A 22,924-nucleotide genomic window follows, 5' to 3' on the forward strand; every position below is an offset into this window, starting at 1 on the left:
GTACTTCACACTAAAAATCTACAAAAGAGAGACTTTTTTTTTCTATGTGGCTTTTTAAGGATAAATTGTTTAATTAAAAAATTATACTTAAATTATTTTTAACTTAATAACCGACTACTTGTGGCCAGCAATGCGGAGTTTTTTATCCAATTACACAAGACCACCCAAACCCATGGAGAAGAAGGTGAAGGAGGAGAAGAAGGAGAGGAAGAAGGAGGAAAAGGATGAGGATGAGGAGGAGGAGGAGAAGAAGAAGAAGAAGAAGAAGAAGAAGAAGAAGAAGAAGAAGAAGAAGAAGAAGAAGAAGAAGAAGAAGAAGAAGAAGAAGAAGAAGAAGAAGGAAAAGAAGAAGAGTTTTCCTCTGCCACACAAAATTCCATACAAAACACACATAAATGGACCAAAATTTGAAATAATTTTCCTTATTCCTATCCTAAATTTCCTTATCAAAGACTTTTATTCATGTGCTGAGCTCAATATTTTTTCTTTGCCTAAATTCTGTCTTCTACAAAGACACCCAGCCTTGGTCTGGAGACATCAAAACTGGAAGAAATCACTGCTTCCCTCAGAATATTTTTCCTGTGGCTGATCAAACTCCCAGTTTAAAATGTGTGCATTATTCTGATTTTAGCTTTTGTGGTTTCCATGCACAGATTTTGGTCCTTGAAATTTTGCATTTTTTCAAAATTCTAAATCCATACTTTAGTTCCCAGGATTTTGTTTCTTTGGAAATCTGTGCACACAGTAATTAAGTCACTTCTTAATTCCAGAATCCTGGAATGGTTTGGAACCCTGGGACTGAGAATTTCAGACTTTCTGTGCTGCCAGGCACTGACCCACAAGAGAACACTTCATTTGACCTAAAGCCATAAAGATTCCAAAATTAAATTATATAACTAAATATTAAATAATATAAGATTGGTAAATAATATAAGTGTGTAGTTTGAATAGAAGTGTATAATAACACATAGTAGAAAAGTTAGAGTTCAAAGTTTTAAAATATAGTGATATATAAAAAAGAAAATAGAGGTTTTAGAGCAGAGACAAGTCCTTCTTCTTCATCTTCTTCATAAGTTTAAGTAGTATTGTGTAATTAAATAAAAAAGTCATCATTACAGACCACAAGTAATTAGTTATTGAGTTAAAAGTAAAAATAATTTAAGTGTCATTTCTTAATTAGACAGTTTATCCTTAAAAGACCTTGTAGAGAAAAAAAAAATACAGCTCCATTTTTAGTTTATTAAAGTACTGTTAAACTCATGGTTTGTACGGCTATGACATAAATAAAAATCAATAAACATCTAAGTCCAAACAAGAAATAGCATCTCATACGTTTTATCCCAACCAGAACAAAAATTTTAAAAATAAAAAAAAAACCAAAACAAAACAAAAACTCCACAGGAAGGGACCTTAAAAATCTCCTCATCCCACCCCTGTCATGGCAGGGATCCAGGGGCAGCCCCAGCTGCTCTGGGCACTTCCCTCATCCTATTCCCAAATTTTATTCCATTTATTATTGCTATGAAGTCCAAACTACTGGAATGATGTGATTATTCAAGTATTCCTGTCTTAAAAAACCAAATTATCTGCACTCTATGTTTGAAGCTGTGCCTTGTTCTACATGAAGCATGAGGATACCCAGGGCAAACTTAAAATAATTTAAAATATAATAATTGAAAAATTTTTATGCTTTCTAAATAATATGGGGTTTTTATTTTTAATACCAAGGTGATTTATCTGAAGAAAAACAATGTGACAGTGAGGATTGTGTAAAGAAATCCACACACTGTGTGATTTTATGCAAAGCAATAATTTGCATTTCTCTGAGAAATAGAGGTGGCAGCCAAATTTACAGAAACTCTAAAACCAGAGGGCAAAAATAATCCGTGCTCTGGGTTGTTTGATCCCAATAACAGACTATCACAAAGCACAGATATTGTTGATATTTGTGATTTTATTCCTCTCAAAACAGATCTTATCCAGCTACAGCTGCTGGACTACAAATGGATATAAATATCTGAGCTTTAGCTGAGGAAAACATCTTGAGCAAGGCAATTTCCATGAGCCAAGCTGGAAATTTGGGATATGCAAGTCTGTGTCTGCAGTGCAATATTGATTTTATGCCTAAGCAATGCCCCAGATCGCAGAAATCTACAAGATAATCAAGTTATAAAAGGAAATTTTTTATTCAACCCAGTGACTTGATGATTCAGGCGTGTTTTAAAAGATTAAAAGAGAGAAAATCAAACTGAAATGACAAAAAATGCCATTAAAATAGTCTGGTTTCCTCTTGGTTTTTTGGGTTTTTTTTAATCAAGCCACTTTCACTTCACTGCCCTTTAAGTTATTTGTAGAACTCCATGTTTTACTTAAATATTGAAAATATCTACTCAGACACAGACAGAAGTTGCTTCATTCCTGTCATTTACTCAATAGTTTTTAAATCTTCACTGGAATAAATAAAAAACTTGCTTTGGTTATTGCAGGCCAGGTAGTTTCAGGTTATACCTCAGGATTTTAATGGATAAAACACTGCAGGAAAAGGAATTACTGGCACAGGGAAGGCAACAGTAAATTAATATTTGTTCATTCTGTTAATTTTAGAAAGATTTAGCTGTAGATTCTGGATATTTTTATACACCCACTCCTGAACTGAGATAAAATCAAATCATCCCTAAACAGAACAGGGTTCCTTTATTTATCTCCTCCAGATCTGGGAATCCAAAGGAGATGCTGTTGCTTTGAGGTTTTTATTGCTTAATTTCCTCTGCCACACCAAATTTGATACAAAACACAGATAAACAGACCAAAATTGAAAATAATTTTCCTTATTCCTATCCTAAGTTTCCTTGTCAATGTAAGATGAGGCAAAGAAAGCTGCAGAGAATGAGGAATTGATCTGGGAAGAACAGGAAGAATTGTGGGATTATCTGCTTTGGACCCAGAAATTAATCCCAGTTGGTTGCTCCTGGCTTTAAATCTGTAAAAATCTCTATTAATAAATTGAAAAATATTTGAATTTAAAGCCAAACAGGCGGCTGTCACCTTTGCCAAGCCAGTAGGTATTAAAATATCTGACTACTAATTCTGGATATCAGCAAACCTGCATGAAAACTCCTGGATTTGACAGAATTATTGAGGCTGGAAGAGACTTTAAAGATTATCCAGTCCCACCATGAAAATCACCCTTAAATTATTTACATCAGAAGTGTCTCCCCTGTTTATCAGTAAGTTGGAAAAAGGGAGAAAAATGCTGTTTTTTAAAAGTATCAATATTTTTTTAAAATTCGACAGAGGAATGAACAAATGATGAAATTATCATGTAGAGGAGTTTGAGAAAACTAAGAATTTGCTTTCCAAGACACCAAAGGAGGTTTTTTTTCCTTACAACCTGTTTGGGGAGGAAGAAAAGAGAAGGAAGGTGAGATAATTCTTGCATTGCCAGCATTTGGAGCAGTCCAGGTGCTCCCAGGCACATCAACATTCCCTGAGCTCAGAATTTACAGTTCTGCCCTGATGGAATCACAGAGGGCAGAACCAAGCACAGGCACCAAAACTGCAAAAAAAACCCAAAATCTTGAACAAAATTGTAGCAAGAACCTAAAATTCTTCATGTTTTTTAGGAGCTGGGCTTGGAAAAGACTGGCAAAAACTGGCAGCTGAAACCAAGAAATCCAGATAAATCAGTTATGAAATACAAGTGGGAGCTCCATTGTGGTGGAGCCAGACTGGTTCTGATCTTTGGAAGCTCAAAAGGATTGCCCCCGAGGAAACACAAACTAAAGAAATGAGAATATTTTTGTTACTGACACAGAAATTGCAACACTGAGGTGACAACTTCACACAAAGGCTGGGGTCAATATTTCTGTGGGTGACAGCAGAGGAGGACAAGATTTTCCACCAAAAGTCACTTTTTAAATGAGATTTTTTTCTTTGCCAAACCCATTTCTGCTCTGCTTACAGTGGAGATTATTAAGTCTGGGTTTTTTTTTTTTTTTTTGTCCAAGCTTTGAATTTAACAGTTGTTTTAGAATATTCAAAATATCCTCCTATTTCCCAATTAGCTGATGTTTTGTTAGTTCTTTTCCCACTCAGACCTTGCAGCTGAGCTGTGCACAATCAGGCCACCACAAGATTTCTGCAGCCTTGGCAATGATGGCAAAATAAAAGAGATCAAACAACCACTGGGCTGAGATAAAAACCTCTTTAAAGGTCCATGGCATCAAAAGCATTGTTTAACTGAGGGCACCTTATTCCCTGTTAGAACATAAGACCCCGGATCACAGTCTTGAGTTTCTGCTGCTCCCCCATTTGAGCTTTGAACAGGATAAATAAAATTAAAATTAAAATTAAAATTAAAATTAAAATTAAAATTAAAATTAAAATTAAAATATAAATAAAAATATAAATATAAATATATATAAATGTAAATGTAAATGTAAATGTAAATGTAAATGTAAATGTAAATGTAAATAAACTTATGGATTCATGGAATGCTTTGGGTTGCGATTTGTCACATTTCAGCCTCGAATTGGTTTTTAAAAATTGTTTTTCCACTCTGTTTTAACGGCAGATCTCAGAAATACCTTGCAGGAGGTGAGGATGCAGAGGCTGGTGGGCAGTGAGGACAGCAGTCATCTCATCGTGGTCCGAGGGGTGGATGTACTCATAAATGCTGTTTCCAGTGAGCTCCACCTGGAAAAAAAAGGTGGAATAAAAGCAGCTGGATCATTTTCTGCCCTCAAACACTCCGGTGTTAAAACATGAGCTGGGTGTATCAAAAGCATCTTCCAAATCACAGCCATTAATCCCAATTAATTCTTTCCTCAGCGGTGATTGATGTTCGAGAGGTTTTTGTGGGAATTTCTGGTGTTGCATCAGAGACAGAGGAGCTCCTGTTAGAGCCGGGAATGAAGTGATAAATTAGAGCAGCTGTAGAAAAGTTAAATTGCCACAAACGGGAGGAAAACTCGGAGCTGTAGAAATGCCTCTCAGGAAGGCAAATATTCAAATAAAAATGATGTTCCTCCAGGTTCCCAGAAATTCTCACCTGCTCTCACACAATCCCTTTGTGTTTTCCCACCACCAGCAGGGCCAAAATGACTTTTTCTGAAGATATTTGGGGAACAGGGGTTTGGAAGTGGTTTTTATGGGTTTATATCCTTGCTTTCTCTACCTCTTGAGCTCTATTTACTCTTATAGCCACTAATTCTAATATCACTGCTATAAACACAGGTTGAGTCTTAACTTCTTTTTTTCTGCCAGGGTCAGGATTAAATGCATGAGATGGTGTTTCTTGTTCTGACTCAGATGTTTATCAGTTCTTATCTCTGTTACAGTCTCACAAACCATGAGTTCTGCAGCACTTCACTCCAACAAACTAAAAATTGAGCCCTGTCTCTCTCTCTACAAGGCCTTGGAAGGATAAATTGTCCAATTAAGAAATGACACCTTAATTATTCTTACTTTTAACCCAATAACCAACCACCCGTGCCCACAATGGGGACTTTCTTATCCAATGACACAAAACCACCCAAACCCATGGAGAAGATGAAGGAAGAGAAGGTGAAGGATGAGAAGAAGGAGGAGAAGAAGGAGGAGAAGAAGAAGGAGGAGGAGGAGAAGAAGGAGGAGGAGGAGAAGGAGAAGGAGAAGGAGAAGGAGAAGGAGAAGGAGAAGGAGAAGGAGAAGGAGGAAAAGAAGAATGTGAAGTAGAAGAAGAAGGAGGAGAAGAAGAAGGAGCAGCCTGTGCCCTAAAACCTCCATCTTGCTTTATATCCATTACTGTATTCTAAACCCTTCAACTCTGAGTTTCCCAGCCTGTGATATCACACACTTCTATTCAAACTCCACACCCACAATCCCAGTTCTGTCATTCCATTTTGGAAGCTTCTCCAGGGCCTCAGGTCAATGCAGTGTTCTCTTGGGAGTCAGTGCCTGGCAGCACAGAAAGTCTCAAATTCTCAGCACCCAGGGTTCCAACAAACATCTAAAGAACTCCATATTTTTTTCAACAAAAATTTTGCTACAAAAATGAAGGTACCCAAATGGCCTCGGAGAGAACCCAAAAAATCAGATTTCCATGGATTTTCACTGCTCTGAACAAACACTCACAGTGAAGATCTGCCTTAAATATTTGTGTATTCCCTGTCGTACCCTGACCTTGCCTGCACAGGATGTGCTCCTGCCTTTTCCACTGGTAACAGGGGCACAAAAAAAACCAAAAAGAGACTCATGCCCCCCACAGCCCCTCTGCCAGCTCTGCTTGGCACCCCCCAAACCCTGAGAAAAGCCCCCAGAAAGCTGCAGGAATGGATTTAAGGGGAAAACAGAGCTGAATTCCTTTATTTATCTTCCCTAATTCTGGGAATCTAAAGGAGATGCTGCTGCTTTGAGGTTTTTATTGATTAATTTCCACAAAATTTGATACAAAACACACATAAATGGACCCAAACTGAAAATATTTTTTTTCTTTATCCTATTTTGAATTTCCTTGTTTATGTAGGATGAGGCAAAGAAAGCTGCAGAGAATGAGGAATTTTTAGGTGATATTGTTTTATTTTTCTTGTCTTCTACATTGGCAGGAAGGGTGAGTTCAGCTCACATCTTCACTGCATGGTTCGGAAGGTCACGAGACTCTCAGTGACAAGATTTTTTTAAGGATTTGTTGACCAATAAAACAAAGGATATTTAAGTTTTTGACCCAATCCTTAAATATTTCATCTTCTGGACCCATGCTGCAGTGTGAGCTTTCTTAGCCAACCATGACATACAAACCTACAGTGCTGCATTCTGAACTCCTTGTTTACCTCTGGAACTACTTCTATTTTTATATCTTAAACTCTAAAACTCTAAACTTTCCTTTCCTTGGCTTAACTTTTCTCTGCTTTAAACTATAAATTTACATTCCTGCTTCTAGCACCTCAGTTTGGGAGCCTTTTCCAAGGTCTCAGATCAAATCCTGGGTTTAATTCTAAGCTTTGGCTTCCATCCCCAAAGTTCTGAGAGTTCCCTGCATTTCAGATTCCAACAATTGACCCCAAAATTGACTTTCAAACATAAAACCACCAACAAAGAGATGGGGGCTAAGGCAGAGTCAAATAACCAAAGTATGGATCCATAATTTGGAGTCTCACCCCCCTGCTCGGCACATTCAGCTCTCTCAAAGCCTACAGCGAAACCCTGAAAACCTTAAAAACACAGAAACTCTACAGTTCGATTCATAAAGCCAAACCCCCGTGCCTCAGGTTCATAAAGCAGCTTCCTTGATGCAGTTTTTCATAGCTGTAAATACCAAATCTCAGCATTTCCTACTAACAGGGGGTTTATGAGCAACTCAGATTTTTTTTTCCCCCAGCCAAGGAATGATTCGTAATAAACACACAGGACTAAGTGGATGGATTCTAGAGCAAAGAATTACATGCTTTACCTCTCATAGACTCATTGGGTAAAAGCAAAAGAAACTCCTGGAAAAGTTCAGATATTTGTGGTGAAATATTTCAAGATTTATCAGAAGTCAAAGAAAAGCCTGGCTCCCTCATGGATGCAGAAAACTGCTGGAATAAGCTCCAGACCTTCAAATTAAATTAAAATTTGTCTTTCCACATTGTCCCCCAAGAGGATTTTCCTTTCTTTTTTTGTGCCTTTGGACTCTGAGGGGAAAAAAAAAAAATATTTGGGGAATTTGAAGCTGTTTGTTATCCATGGAAAAAAAAGGCAAGAAATTGGCTGTCCCAAGCAGTCCAGGGCAGTTCATCCCTGGGCTGGGGCCAGCTGGGATGAGCTGGAGGAGGGGTCCTACAGCAAAATTCACGATTTTCCTGCTCCAGCTGGGAGCAAATCAAACTCCAAAGCCACAAATGAAGTGGCAGGGCCACAAATGAAGATGTAGATTTTTCAGAAACTCTGGTTCTGAGGCAAAGCCGTGCTTCAAAACAATCCTTAATGCTGGGTTTAAATTTATGGCTGGTTTAGGCAGCCTGGCTTTTCCTCAAGCTCTAATTTCTTCCTGCTGAAGTTAAATTCAACCAGAAGATAAAGGCCACTGTAGCAGGCCTCCAAAAACAGTCTGCAAAAAATCTTTTAAATGGCTTTTTTATTTAGTTGAACCATATATTTTTAAACAAATGGCACTCGAGCTGGAAATTGATGTGTGGGCTAGTTAATTGTCAAATTATTTAATAAAAAGGCCTTTCTGTGCCCACTCTAAGGGATTTTTTTTTCCAATCACCACCACTCTGCTCTCAGCTTGCTTTGGCTCTGTGAGGGCACTTGTTGGAAATATAATGTGGAATTTATTTTTTATTATATTATGGGTGAATTTACTTCTCCTGCCCAAGCCCATTCTGGTTGATGGCAGGGGCATAAATGCCAGGATTTCCAGAGGAGTGGGAACAAGAACTCCTTTGGAGGCCCTGGGAGGTGACAGGAATATCTCAGGGTAAATGGATTTGTATTTTGAGGGGTGGGAGCAGCCCAAAATTAGTGCTGGTGCTGCTTAAAGCAAAATTATCCCTTCAAAAAAGAGAACATTGAGGCAGGGCAAGAACAGATTGGTGATAAATCGGGATGAAATTTTATAAATAAACTTAAAATAAATTAAGAATTAATTTAAAGGTTTTATTTATTTAAAAATATAAATAAAGCCCTGTGCACTGTGAATTTTTGTGTTTTGAGAGTCCCCCTAAATTTCAAATCCCGCAACTTTCAAGCTCAGTTGTCCCAAACCTCTGCTGAAGTGAAGAGTTTGGGATTTTGCTGATTAAACTGCCTTCAAAAAACAACTTGGCCAAACCTCCTGATTTTCCTCAGCACCTCTTGCACTAAGGATTTATAGATATTTCCATGCACATGGAATTCAGTCAGTGCAGATGACCAGGAGGGATAAATAGGATTAAAACTTGTGTGACACTGCCAGTGTCCTCTTCCTGCATGTGCCAAAGTCTGTTGAGTGTCCCGTTGATCCCGTAACTCTTTAATTGTCCCAAATAACTGGGTTAAAAATCAAAATCAAAAAATAAAAATAAAAATAAATAATAATAATAATAATAATAATAATAATAATAATAATAATAATAATAATAATAATAATAATAACAACACCAAGATCTACAGGAACTGGTGGCTTGATATTCCTCCAAAAGAACAATTTCTGGGCAAAAAATTGGAAAATTTTGGGAGCCAAAAAATACAGGACAGGGAATTTCTGCTCCAGGATGGATGGATGGGAATGCCCAGTGCTTTGGGATTAATGGCACTGATGAAATAGGTGGATTTTAGCAGGTAGAATCCTGAATCCTTCAGGATGAAAAAATTCAGGGTGAGAGAAACCCAGGCTGAAAAATGAGTAGAAAATAGGGCCCTTGTGGAGGGAAGTTTATTTTCAAGCAAAGCAAGATTTAAAGGAATTTGGACATGAATTAAATGGTATGAAACAACCAAAACTGTGCCATTACACAGTGAACAAACAGAACCAAGAGTGTTTCCTGCTCGTATTTTTAAAATTAACAGGTAAAAAAAAAGTATTTATGGTGGCTATTTATTCCCAAAATGACTTTTTCTAAGAGAAACAGGGGTTTAGAAGTGGTTCTTTATGGGTTTATATCCTTGTTTTCTCTACCTCTTGAGTTCTATTTGCTCTCATAGCCACTAATTTTAATATCATCGTTTGAAACACATATCCAAAGAATTTCACCTTTTTTTTTTTCATTTAAGAATATTGATTACTACCAAAAAAAATTAAGGTACACAAATAATCCCCACCATTAAAACCCCCCTCTCTGTTTATGGAAACAGCCCCAGGATAATTTGTCCAGATATTTTCCGAATATTCTCCTCTCTCTCACCTTCGTCTCCTCTGTTCTTTAGGCTTTATTTCAATTCATTTATTTATTTATAAATATTTGATGCACAACTGAACACTTCAGTTCCTTGCAAGTCTCATCCAGGGCCTGCTGAAATTAATGAGGATTTTTTTTTATGGTCAGGTGCTACCAGTGAATTTCAGTTACAAAGGCGTGGAAAGTCCATTTCTACTTTAATTTCAATTTCTACAATAAATGCAGGCTCTTTGCCCCTGTGCCTACCCCAAGAAGGAAAAAAAAAAAAAAGAATTAGAAATGTCCATCTAAGAGAAAAAAATAAACCATAAAACCCCCTCCTAGTTCTGGTGCAGAACAGTAGTAAACTGAGTTTTATGAGTTCTATCACAACCATATAAAATGCTTTACTGAAAAGACCACTGAGCTGGAAAAACTCAGGAAAAACTGCCCTGAATTCCATGTGAACACTCATAAATCTGCCCCCCTTTTACTCTTTTATTTTATTTTATTTTTTCTAATTTTTTTTTTCTCCTCCTCCAGCACATTTACCATAAACCCCCTGTTCCACTTCAGATTTCTCTGCCTTTCATGGGCAGCCTCAATATCTGACACAATCTAAGGCTCCCAGAGTCAAATTCTGAGTTTTATTTCAGCCCTCTTGCCTTACCACGCTTGGGTTTCAGGCCCTGCCTCCATCTGCAATTTGCAATATCATATTATTTATGGCCCCTTCTGAAAGGTAATGAGGAGTAAAATACAATGAACAAGAACAGATATAATGACAGGGTGATGTGGTGGCAAGGAAAGGAAATTTGAGTCTTTTACCAAAGCCCTTTTCAAGGAGAAAAAAGCTTCAAACAGCCCTGAAAAAAAAATAAAATTACTTTATATAAAAGCAAGGCACCAGTTTGAGGGTCCAAATTCGTATTTAGCAGTTTTATTTTATTTATGCTTTAGGTGTCAGAGCTCATACCTGGGACAGGCCAAGGTGCACAGATGCTGTTTCAGAAATGTACATTATTTTGCCATCGGATGCCACGACGAAAACAAAGCCATCCAAAGTCTGAAAGGAAGAGAAATGCACAGGGTGAGAAGAAAGAAATCTGTTTAAAGCATTTACAGTGGGGAAAAAAAATGTATTTTGGAGGATGATTTCTGACATCAACAGCAGCAGACAGCAAAATTTAAGGAATAATAATAATAATAATAGTAATAATAATAATAATAATAATAATAATAATAATAATAATAATAATAATAATAATAATAACGACACCACCAAGACCTACAGGATCTGGTGGCTTGAAATTCCCCCAAAAGAACAATTTCTGGGCAAAAAAATGGAACATTTTGGGAGCCAAAAAATACAGGACAGGGAATTTCTGCTCCAGGACGGATGGATGGGAATGCCCAGTGCTTTGGGATTAATGGCTCTGATGAAATGGATGGATTTTAGCAGGGAAAATCCTGAATCCTTCAGGATGAAAAATTCAGGGTGAGAGAAGCCCAGGCTGAAAAATGAGTAGCAAATAGGGCCCTTGTGGAGGGAAGTTTATTTTCAAGCAAAGCAAGATTTAAAGGAATTTGAACATGAATTAAAATGGTATGAAACAACCATAACAGAGTGAACAAACAGAACTAAGAGTGTTTCCTGCTCGTATTTTTAAAATTAACAGGTAAAAAAAAGTATTTATGGTGGCTATTTATTCCCAAAATGACTTTTTCTAAGAGAAACAGGGGTTTAGGAGTGTTTTTAATGGGTTTACAGCCTTTTATCTGATTTTGTTCCCTTAAACTCAGGGTCACGGTGAAATCCACCTCGTTCCCTGCAGATGCTGCTGCAATTTCAGGGAACATTTTGCTGTTTATTCAGGGGTTTTTTTGGTGCTTAGCCCAAATCCTGAGCTCTGTGGTGCTCAGGGGGAAGTCAGGCCCTACCTGAGCCCTTTTTTTTATGGCATAATTGGCAAACCCAGCTCACTGCTAGCTGCAATTTATTTCATGGCACCACGAGCAATGTTGAAATTTGGCTGCATTTTCAATAATGTGTTTCTGAGCAGAGAGCTCTCTGCTCTGTAACAATGGGAACTTCCAAAAAGAAAGCAGAAAAAGTCAGCATCCAAAATGAATAAGCACAAATATCTCTCTTTGAGTCTCAAAGAGAATTTGCCTTCCAAAAAAAAAAAAAAAAAAAGAAATTCAAGGGTGGCTGTGTATAAATGATGTCTCCCTTCAATTTAGAGACTTTCTGACATAAAAAAACCCCAATCAAGCTGACCAACCTCATCCTCTGTCAGCATCCCAAATGAATAAGCACAAATATCCCTTCTTGAGTGTGATAAAGTTTCATCCTTGCAGTCTGCAAACCTCAACCAACTCAAACTTGAGATCCAATCCTACGAGTTCTGCTTGACAGGATATTGGCTGGGAGGCAAATATTGCTTGTGCGAGTAAAAACTGAAGTTCGATTTAGTCAGGTATTATTTATAGGAGAAAAAATAAATAATGTGGTAAAGCTCAGCCAAAACTGGCCATGGTTTGGATACAAAAACCTCTCAGTTTGGGGGGCCCTTGATTTTTCAGTGCCCAATTTCAGGCATTTTTTTCAAAAGTGGCTGATGGCAAAAAATCTGCGTTATCTCTACCCAGCGCAGAAAGCTTTGATCAACAGGTGGCATGTGGCTATCAGTGAATATTCCCACATGTGAATATCGCTGGAAAACATATTTGGAAGAGAAAAATAATTTTTACAGTACATAAGTAAAGCAACCACCTGTTTTAATGCATTTAAAGTCACTGAACTGGAAGAGAAGCAATAAAATCCTGTCTACTTCATGCACCTCTAGTGCCACCCCAATAAGAAAATATTCCAAATTATTCTCTGGCCTACTAATGACTCTACAGAATATAATTGAAAACAGATTACTCTTTGCCTTTTTTTTTTCTTAAGCATAAATTAAATTTTGTAGCAATATTATAATGGGAAAAAATTTATTGTAGTTTTATTCACAATTTTGCTTTAAACACTGATGTCTTGCAATTGTTTTACCCTGTATCATCAATAAACTTGGCTCAATGCTGCTGTTACCGCAGCACATCCCAAATTTTCATGTACAGGGAAACACATTGAAGGTGAAAATTCACATGGAATATTTCAGTCTAAGAAAAAAAAAAGAAAAAAAAAGGTTTGCAGTAAATGTGGGTTTATTAAAACCTTCACCATTCGTCGTTCAGAAATAACTGAACTGTAAAATGAGAGTTGCAGGTGGTCAGCGTTTAATTTATTATAAATTCAATTAATGCCAGACAAAACAGGGAACAGCCAGGAGGAGGAGCAACACCAGTGATTTCTACAACTGGGTCTGTATTTTAATATATAAATTAAATTAGCATACAGATTATTATACACAACTAGATCAGCATTTCCAGGTGGACTCGTGACTCTGAAACAGCTGAGAGGGCAGCAGCTACTTGAAATAAAACTCCAAGGCTGGAAATGCCCCCCCGGGAGATCATTTTGAGCTCTGCCATTGCCTGGATGTTGTCAGTGCCTCCCGAAAATCTCATTTTTCCCCGCAGGGGAGCGGCGGATGCTCTGCGCTCGTCATTCCAAAGGCGGGAGCGGCAGCACCGCGGCCAGGGCAGAGATTTTCTGTCGGGTTTTTATCCCCGGCCGAGAGAAAGAGTGAAAACAGCCGCAGCTCTGTGAGCAGCGATTCACCTCCCACAATAAACCCGCCCGCTAAATGATTCCGGTTCAGTGGCTCTTTAAAATCGGGGGAGAAAACCCGCGCTGCGTCCGGTTCACATATTAATAAATAAATAAATAAATAAATCATAAAATAAAATAAAATAAAATAATAAAAGTAGTAGTACTAGTAGTATTAATGTATAAAAAAACCCTAAAATATATTTATATAGAAATAAATATAATATAATATATATAAATATAATATATATAAAATATATATAAGATAAAAATAGAAATAAAATAAAAATAAAAATATAAAAGTAAATAAATAAATTTTAAATAAATAAATAAATAAATTATATATATATATATATATATATATATATATATATATATATATATATATAGCGAGAGAGAGAGAGAGAGAGAGAGAGTTAATTTTTTTTTTATCTCTCCTGTTGGCGCCCTCGCCCCGGCTACGACTTCCTAAATTCAGAATTCAGAGGAATTCCAGAGCAGAGCACCAGGATTGTGAACAGCGGGATTTTCATGTGCTACAGTCCCGGGAGATCCAATCCAGGTGTTGTCCCCTCCCGGTTGTCACCACCGGGAAACAGCGGTCCCCTCCCCCGGGGGCTCCCTGGGGACATCCCCGGCACTTTTGGGGCGGCTGCTGGAAGCTTTTAGGGCTGGGAGTGCTGGGCGTGCACAGGGGGGGTGAGCGCCTCTTGCTTCGGCCGATATCAAAAGCAAAAAAAAAAAAAAAATTGAAATAATTGGAATATAAGCGGTTGGTGCCTCTGGTTTTCTGCTCTCCCAGCTCGATGAGATGAAGGCTTCAGCCAGGCTCCTGTCGTGGTGCGAGTGGAGGAGGAGGAGGAGGAAAAGGAGGAGGAAAAGGAGGAGGAGGAGGAGGAAAAGGAGGAGGAGGAGGAGAGGCAGCCCCTCAAGCCCGGCTTTTCCATGTGCACTACCTGAAGCAAATGGGATCCCAGCTCCATGGCCACGTTATCCAAAGGGCCGATCCTGCTCGGCTGTCCCCAGGCGTCGCCCAGACCTACAAAAAACCCCAAGGATTTGGTCAGAGCAGGCAGCGGAGCCCGAGCTGTCCCCCCTGCCCGTGCTCCCCCTCCTCCCGCGGTGCCAAAGGCTGAGTCCCTCCATCCACACAGGCTTTGGGGGGGAAATTGTTCTTTTTCTGGAGCGGAGCATCCCCGCGGATGCGCTTTCCCCGAATTCCCCGGAGAGCCCCTCCAGGGACGCAGCCGCTTCCACCGCCCGCCCTGTCCCTGTCCCTGTCCCTGTCCCTGTGAGCGGCCATCCGGAGGTAGCCAAGGAGGAGGAGGAGGATGAGGAGGTTAAAGAGGGCAGGAGCTCGACTGGAGATAAACTGCCCCGATTCCACCTGCGCACGGACCGGGCCGACAGAGCTTCGACCCCCGGCCCCATCGAGCCCTGACCCCACAGCCCGAGCTCAAACCCGACCCCAAACTCGATCCCACAGCCCGAGCTCAAATCCGAGTCCACAGCCCGAGCCCAAACCCCGACCCCAAACTCGATCCCACAGCCCGAGCTCAAATCCGACCCCACACCCGAGCCCACAGCCCGACCCAAACCCGAGCCCACAGCCCGAGCCTAAACCCCGACCCCAAACTCGATCCCACAGCCAGAGCCCAAACCCGAGCCCACAGCCCGAGCCTAAACCCGAGCCCACAGCCCGAGCCTAAACCCGAGCCCAAACCCAACCGCACAGCCTGAGCCTAAACCCTAGCCCAAACTCGATCCCACAGCCGGAGCCCAAACCCCGACCCCAAACTCGATCCCACAGCCGGAGCCCAAACCCGAGCCCACATCCCAATCCCGCCCCGGGGCAGTGGAAGGTTCCTGCTGGAGCGGCCTTGGGGTGAGGAGGGGCGGCGGGGCTGGGGTTTGTGCGCCGGTTGCGTTGGTTGTTGGTTGGTTGGTTTTCCCTTCCAGGGTAAAAAGGAGCCTTTCAGCAGCTCCCGGGGGAGCCGAGGCCGCCACCGTGCCCGGCCGAGAGCTGGGCACTGCTGTGGCACACGGTGGCACAGGGGTCACTGCCCCCAAGGGACGGAGGGGAAGGGAAGGGAAGGACGCGACCGCATCCATTGGCGCCTCGTTTTTGGAGAAAAACAACAACCCTCGGCTTCGGGAGGCCTCAAAACCCAAAAAGGGTCTTTTTGGCCGGTGGCCCTGGGTGAAAGGCAGGAATTCGGTGCTGCCAGCCTGGAATCCCGGCCCGTTTCGCGGGTGCCCCGCTATGAAACCGAGTCCCGCGTTTTCCCCCGGTGCCCTCTGGCCGCTTCCAAAGAAATCTCCTTTCTCTCGGTTGTGCCTCCGGAACGGGAGGGAAAACTGGCAGAAATTCCTGTCCTGAGCTCCAGCTCCGTGATTTCGGATCCGTTTGAGATCTGGCCACTTAAACCCGGTCTGGGAATGACGGGGGGATTTCTCTCCACTCTTGGGGCATCCCTTGGGATGGGCAGGATCTCCAGCGGGGAGGACGCGGTGCCTCCCCCCGAGTTTTGATTCTCTTCCCGGTGCTTGGCTCCGTGTCCCGCTCCCTCCGGGAAAGCTCTGAGGAGCTTCCCATGCCAGGCAGGGGACACCGGGGACCTGGGCCGGCCCTGACCCCTCCTTTTCGCCGTCCCGAGGCAGCAGCAGCACCCAAAAAGAGGGGTCTGCATCCCCACGCCGTGTCCGACTCTCCAGATTCCGGGAATTGCCCGCGTTTTCCCGTGGGGAAGGGAAGCACACCTTCCCTGCTCTGAAAGAAGCTCTGGGGAATTTATTCGGGAGAGCCAAACGAAAATTCGCGCTTTTCTCCGCCTTTTCCTAATTCTCCGTTTGGAAAAGGCTCCTAAACTTCCAGAGACACGGCAAAAATGTGCTTTTTGCTGAAAGGCTTTTTTGTTTCTCGGGAGAAAAAGTTTGGGAATGGCGGAGTCATCCCGCAGTTTCTTTCCCTGGACTGCAACAAACGCTAACTCCAGGATCTGTCCCTGTGCCGCGGGGTTTGCCCTTATTTCGATTTACTAATTACCGGGTTCGGAAGATGAGACTGCAAACCGGCAGAGAGAGTCGCACACAGCGGTGTAAAAACCGCCCTGAGCTCTTCCATTCCCAAAGACGGAGCAGATTTATTCCTTGAGCTCTCGCGGAACTCTTCAGGAACCAGCCGCGTCTCTGCCCCACCCGTGCGAGACAATTCGCCCCGTCCCGTCCTTTCTCAGCATCCCAAAATCTGCGCGAGTTTTGAGGGTTTTTTTTTCCTAGCTCGGAATAAGAGATGTCACTTGCTCGGATTTGCTCCCTTTGGAATTTTAAATTGGAGTCGCAATCGCGAACGCGCATCAAACGTAAACACGTTCGGTGGATCAGCCTGGCATTCGTCTGAGCTTATTTTAAAGCCGGCGATTTTATCATTTAATCCGCCAGCAGATCGCTTTAAAGGTGAAAACGAAACGAATAAAACCTTACATTCGAATGAAGGACTAACGCCCATTAACTTCTCCTCCGAGAGATTTGCAAAAGCGCCTTCCTGTAAATGTATGGATGCCATAGGCTGGGCCTGGCTGCTCCTGCCCGGCCGGGAAGTAACACAAATTACAGCCCGAATTCGCTCCCTGGCCTGGAGCGAGGCCAAAATCCCTGCGGATCCACAGCGAGCCTTCCTGCGCCGCTCCTGCGGGACGGGACTTGGCTGGGATGGGAGGCGATCCCTGTCTGGGGATGCTGCAGGTGTCCCACACGGGGTGGTTTGGAAGGGGACATTTCCAGATGTCCCCTCGCAGCAGGAATTACCCGGCCCCGAGAGAGAATTCCCTGCCAGCGGGCAGCTGGAGCATCCTCCCCGCAAGCGCTGGGAACACCCGTGGCGGTGTCCCGGCCCCAGCGCGGCTCCTTTCCCGTGCCAGAGGCTCAGGGATCACCCAGATCCAGCGACCTGGGGGCATTCCGGCAGCGGGAAGCCCGGAGAGCCGGGGCTGGGCTCAGCGGCAGAGCCCGCACGGCCCAGGGCCCCTGCGGGACGGGGACTCACCGGTCCCAGGCTCAACCTCCGCTTTTCTGGCACCCTGCCGCAGCAGAATGGGCGAGATGAGACTCTCTCCTGCTTTTCCTGGTGGTTGGACCGGTGTCTGTCCCCCCCGGGGCCGGACCGGGGTGCCTGGCAGGGCGAACCGCCGGCCCCAAGCGCGGCTGTGCCCGCCGGACCCCTCCGGGCACCGGGAGGCAGCTCCGGCTCCGACAGCTCCAGCCCGGAGTCAGAGGGGGTTTTAAACAAACACCCCAAAATTTCTGCTGCTTTTGCCGTTTTAAAACTGGGGGTTTTCGTACGAACGCGTCCCGCTCCCTGTGGCAAACGCGGACAAAATCCCCCTCCGCCTCTTTTGACATCTCTGGCCGTTTTTCAAAGTACCTCAGCACTCACTTTGTACCGTTTGCACATTTCCCGGTTTCCAGGGAGCCAGCGGGGTGAGTGGAACTGTAATAAGATCTAGAAATATTTGGGAACAACTCCCACCTTTGCTCTCGGCGTACAGAAGTTCGTCCGCACACACATTTGAAAGCCCGGTAGCTTTTCAGCCCGGGATTCTGCTAAAAGAATTACTCAGCCATGTATTACGTTCAGTATCGGGTTGCCCTGTAACTTGGACTATTTCCTTTGTGTCTGCTGGGCTGTTCCCCGGAGCGCAAGGTCCCGCAGCCTTCACAAGGAACAGCGACAAACCCCGGGGGCTCGCCGCCAATTCTGCTTTTTGGGGTTTTCCCCAGCGCTGTTGTGCCTCCCTCGGCCGGGAGAGCCTCGGGGACATTCCCGAGGGGCAGCCCCGAGCTTTGTGCCCCTCCTTGAGGTCCGAGGCTCTGCTGTCGCCCCGTGAGGAGGGGGCGAGGGCAGCGCTGACACCGAGCCCCGTCCGCAGCGGGGGCCGGGGCATCTCAGCCCCGACGGCACCGCTGGGTCCGGAGGCAGCGGGGAACACCCGAGCCCGGCCAGGGGAACCTCTGAGAGGGGGGAAACCCCCAGGTCAGGGCGGTCTGGGAAGGAGCAGGGCCGGGCAGGGACGTGCGGGGCCGCCCGCTCCTCCCTGCGGGCTCAGCGTCGGGAAGGCGGCCGAGGGCTGGGCGGTGGGAAGGACGAGCGGAAAGATCCAGACTTTTATTTTATAAAAATAATTTAAAAAAATTAAAAGGGTGAACTCCCAGAAAAAAAAATTAAAAAGAAAAAAATAAGTGGGGAAAAAATACTCTAACAAATCTGCCCCCCAAGACACCCGCACAAACCCGGCTCTCCCCGCCGAGCCCAACGCAGCAGGTCGTGTTCAGAGGCCCCAAAGCGGGCATCCTACAGGCAGGGAGGTCACGGGCAGACCCACGGCAGTGACCCCCGCCCTTCCTCCCCCTCCGGCCGGGAGAGACCGCAGCGACCCCGCCGCTCGTCCCCGCCCCGACCCCGCCGCCCGTCCCCGCACCGCGGGGCCACCGGCTCCCTCCGCCCGGGAATGGCCCCGGGAAAAGCCTAAAAAAAAAGCACTTTTGTTTTAGTAAGACCTTTAACGTCACTATTAGTGGTTAGTACAATGGGGGCTGGCTTTCTAAAAAGGGATTACTTACGCCTCGCTCTTTATTTATTTGTTTAATTCATTAACGAACCTTTTCCGAGCGCGTGTGACCATCAGATGAAAAGGCTGCGATTCGCCTTGATTTTCTTAAAATATACATTCGTGGCCAGGTTTAAATGGGGACCCAAGACTGTGAATATTCCTAGTAATTCCTATTGTCTGCCTCTCGGAATAAGGAAGGTCTGAGATCTACCGCTCCGTCACTTTATTCAGATTATTTTGTATTGCGCACATTGTATTTAGGGTCACATATTAATTAGCTGGCTCCCATCCGGTTTAAACAACCATAAATGTCCAATTCCATAATGGGTTTTGGACACTGCGTCGAGGATGAGGGAGCGAGAGGGTGACGATTTCACCAGTCTGCCATAACCGGGGGGCAGAGAATCGCAGTTTTTAAACGCGATTCATTCTCGCCTCTCTTTCTTTCATTAGCTCCTTTTCAAAACAAAAACTAAAAATATTTAAAAAAAAATACTGACAGCGGAGGCAGAAGACGACTCGTGGTGTATTTTTGTTCTACAGCAACAAAGCCGTGGCAATAACAACAACAACAACAACAAACCCCGAAAAAACGAGAGAAGCCGGTGTTAGAGAGCGGAAGGCTGGAGGCTGCTGTGTCCTGACTTTAACTCCCGAATTTCAAGGTCGCAGCGGTACCGCAGGGCACAATTTGGGATTTCGGAGCCCGAACTTGTCCCTTGCAGGGGCGAAAGGAGCCGGGGTAAAAATCCACTTTCGCTCTCGCTGCTGGGAGTCTGAGCGGGTTCGGTCCATCTTCGGGAAAAGCCGGGCCGGGCTGAGCAGCAGACCTGTCCCAAGCCCTGTCGGGATCAGTCTCCTCGCTGAGGGTCTCAAACTTTTCCTAAACTACGTGTGGAAATCGGGGGGTGAGCCCTCCACCGAGGGGTTTAAACACACAACACTCTCTCTTTCTTTCCCTCTCTTTCCCTCTCTTTCCCTCCAGTCTAGACGGAGCTGGAAGCCAGGTCTGCAGCTGAACAGCGATTCTGCCCGTGCTGGCCGCACTTAGTCCGGGCCTAGCACGCGTCTGGTGGCGTCTCAGACCTGTCCCCCCCACCCTGCCACCCCTTTAAGCCTCAGAGGGTGACGGCTGGGGCAGCCCGGGGTGCTGCTCCGTGCCCACCTTCATTTCACAGCCCGGGACCCATCGGGTCCAGTCCTCGCCATGGGGCTCTTCCCCCGGGTCTGCCTGGCCCAGGATTTAAGCTGGGACTCCTTTCTGGGCTCTTTTCCCTCCCAGTAAAGCCAACTGGAAACCAGTAGCCGAGTGTGAGGAGGGGGGAGGGAGGACGGACAGAAGGACGGACGGATGGGGACCCCCCCTCCCCTCCTTCCATGGGCAAATCCCGAGGGAGACGGAAGTTTGGGTGGCGGAGAAGAAACCCCTCCTAAAAAAATAATCCTTCTGCAGCCGCCTCTGCCCGGCTCCCCCCTTTCCCCTGCACCCTCCTAGGCACTAAACGCAGGGCTCGGGGACCGGAGGACGTAATTCCCCCGGCCTGTCATCCCTGGATGCAAAGCTTTGGTTTTAAATGTATTTCCAGCCGTACTTAAGACGATGAAAGATCAGGAATTCGCTGTATGCATTTAAACGTTGCCCTTAATAAGCAGAGTGTGCGGAAGCGCACGCCCGGCCTGTTTAGGGAAGACAGACACATAAAACACACCCGAGCTGTGGGTATAAACCTGCTCTCGGGGTCGGCTCGTTGCTCTTGAGGATCAGCAGGGCTGGAAAAGCCCGGGACGCATCCAGCAGCATCTCGAAACGTGCCGCTTTTCCTCCCTCCTAAATCAAAGGCGGTCGGGGGCATGTTCGCCAGGCACGGCCGGCGAGTGACCCCCCCCCCCCCCCACCACCTCCCCCCTCGAAATTACGACGCTCTATTTCTCATGGGGGAAATTTCCCGGTGGGAATAATGGCTGGAAAATGCGGCGGAGCAGCGCCTCGCTCCCCTTGCTCCGCTGGCTAAAGGAGCCCCGGCTTCCCGTAATAGCACGGCTGCTCCGTGCTCCCGAAATTTCTGAATTAAATGGCCACGACGGTAAGCTTTGCTCGGGTTGGGAGGGGTTTTTTTTTTCCCCCGCCCTCCCCCTATTTTATTTTTGGTTGTGTTTTTCTTTTTACCCTTTTAATAAAGCTCCTTAGAAACCGCGCCGGAGAGCAGACCTTCTTCCCCTGCGGAATTTGCTAATTCCTTCACCCTGCTCCCAGCCCGGAGAGGCACAAACAAATGACAAAGCGGGGCTGCTGGGCTTTATTTAGCCACCCGCAGGCACTGCCCAGCGCTTCATCCCGCCGCTCGCATCAGCTCCGAGGCCGCACCGACAGCACGGGCGGCCGGCGGCTCCCCGCGGCCCCGGCCCGCAGCCTCCCCTCGCCCCGGGCCGCCCCAAGGGCGCTCGGGGGGAAGGCAGGAGCCTCCCGAGGGGATGATTTTCCCCAAACCCCGCGGGATCGGTGCCGGGGCTCGCTGCTGGGTGGCCCCGAGAAGAGCCACGGCAGCCACAGCCCCGGCCGGGGAGCAGCGGGGTCCGGGCCGGGCTGGGCTCGCTCCCTCCTTCCCCTCTCTCCCCTCTCTCCCCGGGAGAAGCCGCAGGGCCTCGCTGCGGAGCGGCCGCGCCTTCATTCCCAGCCTACCGCCCTGGCTCCGGAGAACTCCAACCAAAACAAAATAATAATAACAACCACACGGTTTTGTTGGTTTTTTTTTCCCCCCCGAGGCCGTGCCCGGACGGGAAGCGCCGTGCCCAGGGGCCATCCCCGGGAGCCGGGCAGGATCCTCCGGGGCTGCACGCACGAACCGAGCCCGCTCTCATCGGGACGGTCCCCCCGAGCCAGCGGAGCTGAAGCGGCAGCCGAGGAGGAGGGGGAGAAAGGGGGGATGAAGCGGCCGGCTCTGCCTCCCACCGCGGCCAGGCTCGGGGCACACGGGCTCATTCCCAGCCCGCTTTTCCCTCAATCTCCCCTCGCTCGCTGACCCCGTTCTGAGACCCCTGCTGGCATCCCCTCCCTCCTGCCAGGGCGCTGATGGGGTCGTGCCCACCCCAGCACCCCCTGCCCGCTCTCTCCCCGTCCCTCCCGTGCGGGCTCCCGGAGCCCCGGGGCCGCTTTTACCTTCGGGGAAGACGGCTCGCATTTTCAGGTAGCTGGTGGTGAGGCGGATGATGGACGCCTTGTCCAGCTGCGAGGTGATGGCCGAGGGCAGGGGCAGGAGTTTGGCCAGTTCGTAGAATTCTCCATTTTCTTTTTCCCGTCTAGTCTTTGCCGCATTCTTGGATTTTTCCTTCATCGCGACTGCTGCAAGGCGGAGATGTCACTGGCATATTAGACCCGGTTCTTCCGAATGGCAGGGGGGCATGGATTTCGACCGCAGAGTTAATATTTTCGTTTCAGGAAGGCAATTTACCCAAATCAAATAATTATAATAATAATAATAATAATAATAATAAACGAAGGGGGGGGGGGGAAAAGACAAAAAGGGGAGAGAAAAATAAAGCTAAACCAACCAAACAAAACAGAAATGGTGCGAGGAGGGGGGAGGCGATCTCTGAGCTACAAACAGGACAGGAAAGCAGCTCGGAGAAGGCAGTTCTGCTCTGACCCTGCAGCAGCGAGGGCTCCGAAAGCCAGACGGAGAGACCCACGGCAACCCCCGTCCTCTGCGTGCAGCTGGGAATCGGATCTTGATCTTCTCCTTAATGGGGAGCAAACCGCTGGGTTCCCTTCACCGAACGATTCGAAC

General features: G+C 45.7%; 1 protein-coding gene across 1 annotated transcript in view; it reads right to left on the reverse strand.

The window, feature by feature from the left end:
- SIM2 (SIM bHLH transcription factor 2) overlaps positions 1-22,913 on the reverse strand; it is a 54,608-nt gene extending 31,695 nt beyond the window's left edge. The window contains exons 1-4 of the mRNA XM_038125389.1: positions 22,297-22,913; positions 14,487-14,569; positions 10,795-10,884; positions 4,587-4,695 (exon numbers count right to left, since the gene is read on the reverse strand). Coding sequence (XP_037981317.1) covers positions 4,587-4,695; positions 10,795-10,884; positions 14,487-14,569; positions 22,297-22,471 — 457 coding nt within the window. The 5' untranslated portion in view covers positions 22,472-22,913. The remainder of the gene's footprint in view (positions 1-4,586; positions 4,696-10,794; positions 10,885-14,486; positions 14,570-22,296) is intronic.
- Between the last annotated feature and the right edge of the window lie 11 nt (positions 22,914-22,924).

The sequence above is a fragment of the Motacilla alba genome, chromosome 1 (genome assembly GCF_015832195.1).
Source record: "Motacilla alba alba isolate MOTALB_02 chromosome 1, Motacilla_alba_V1.0_pri, whole genome shotgun sequence".
Classification (NCBI taxonomy): Eukaryota; Metazoa; Chordata; class Aves; order Passeriformes; family Motacillidae; genus Motacilla; species Motacilla alba.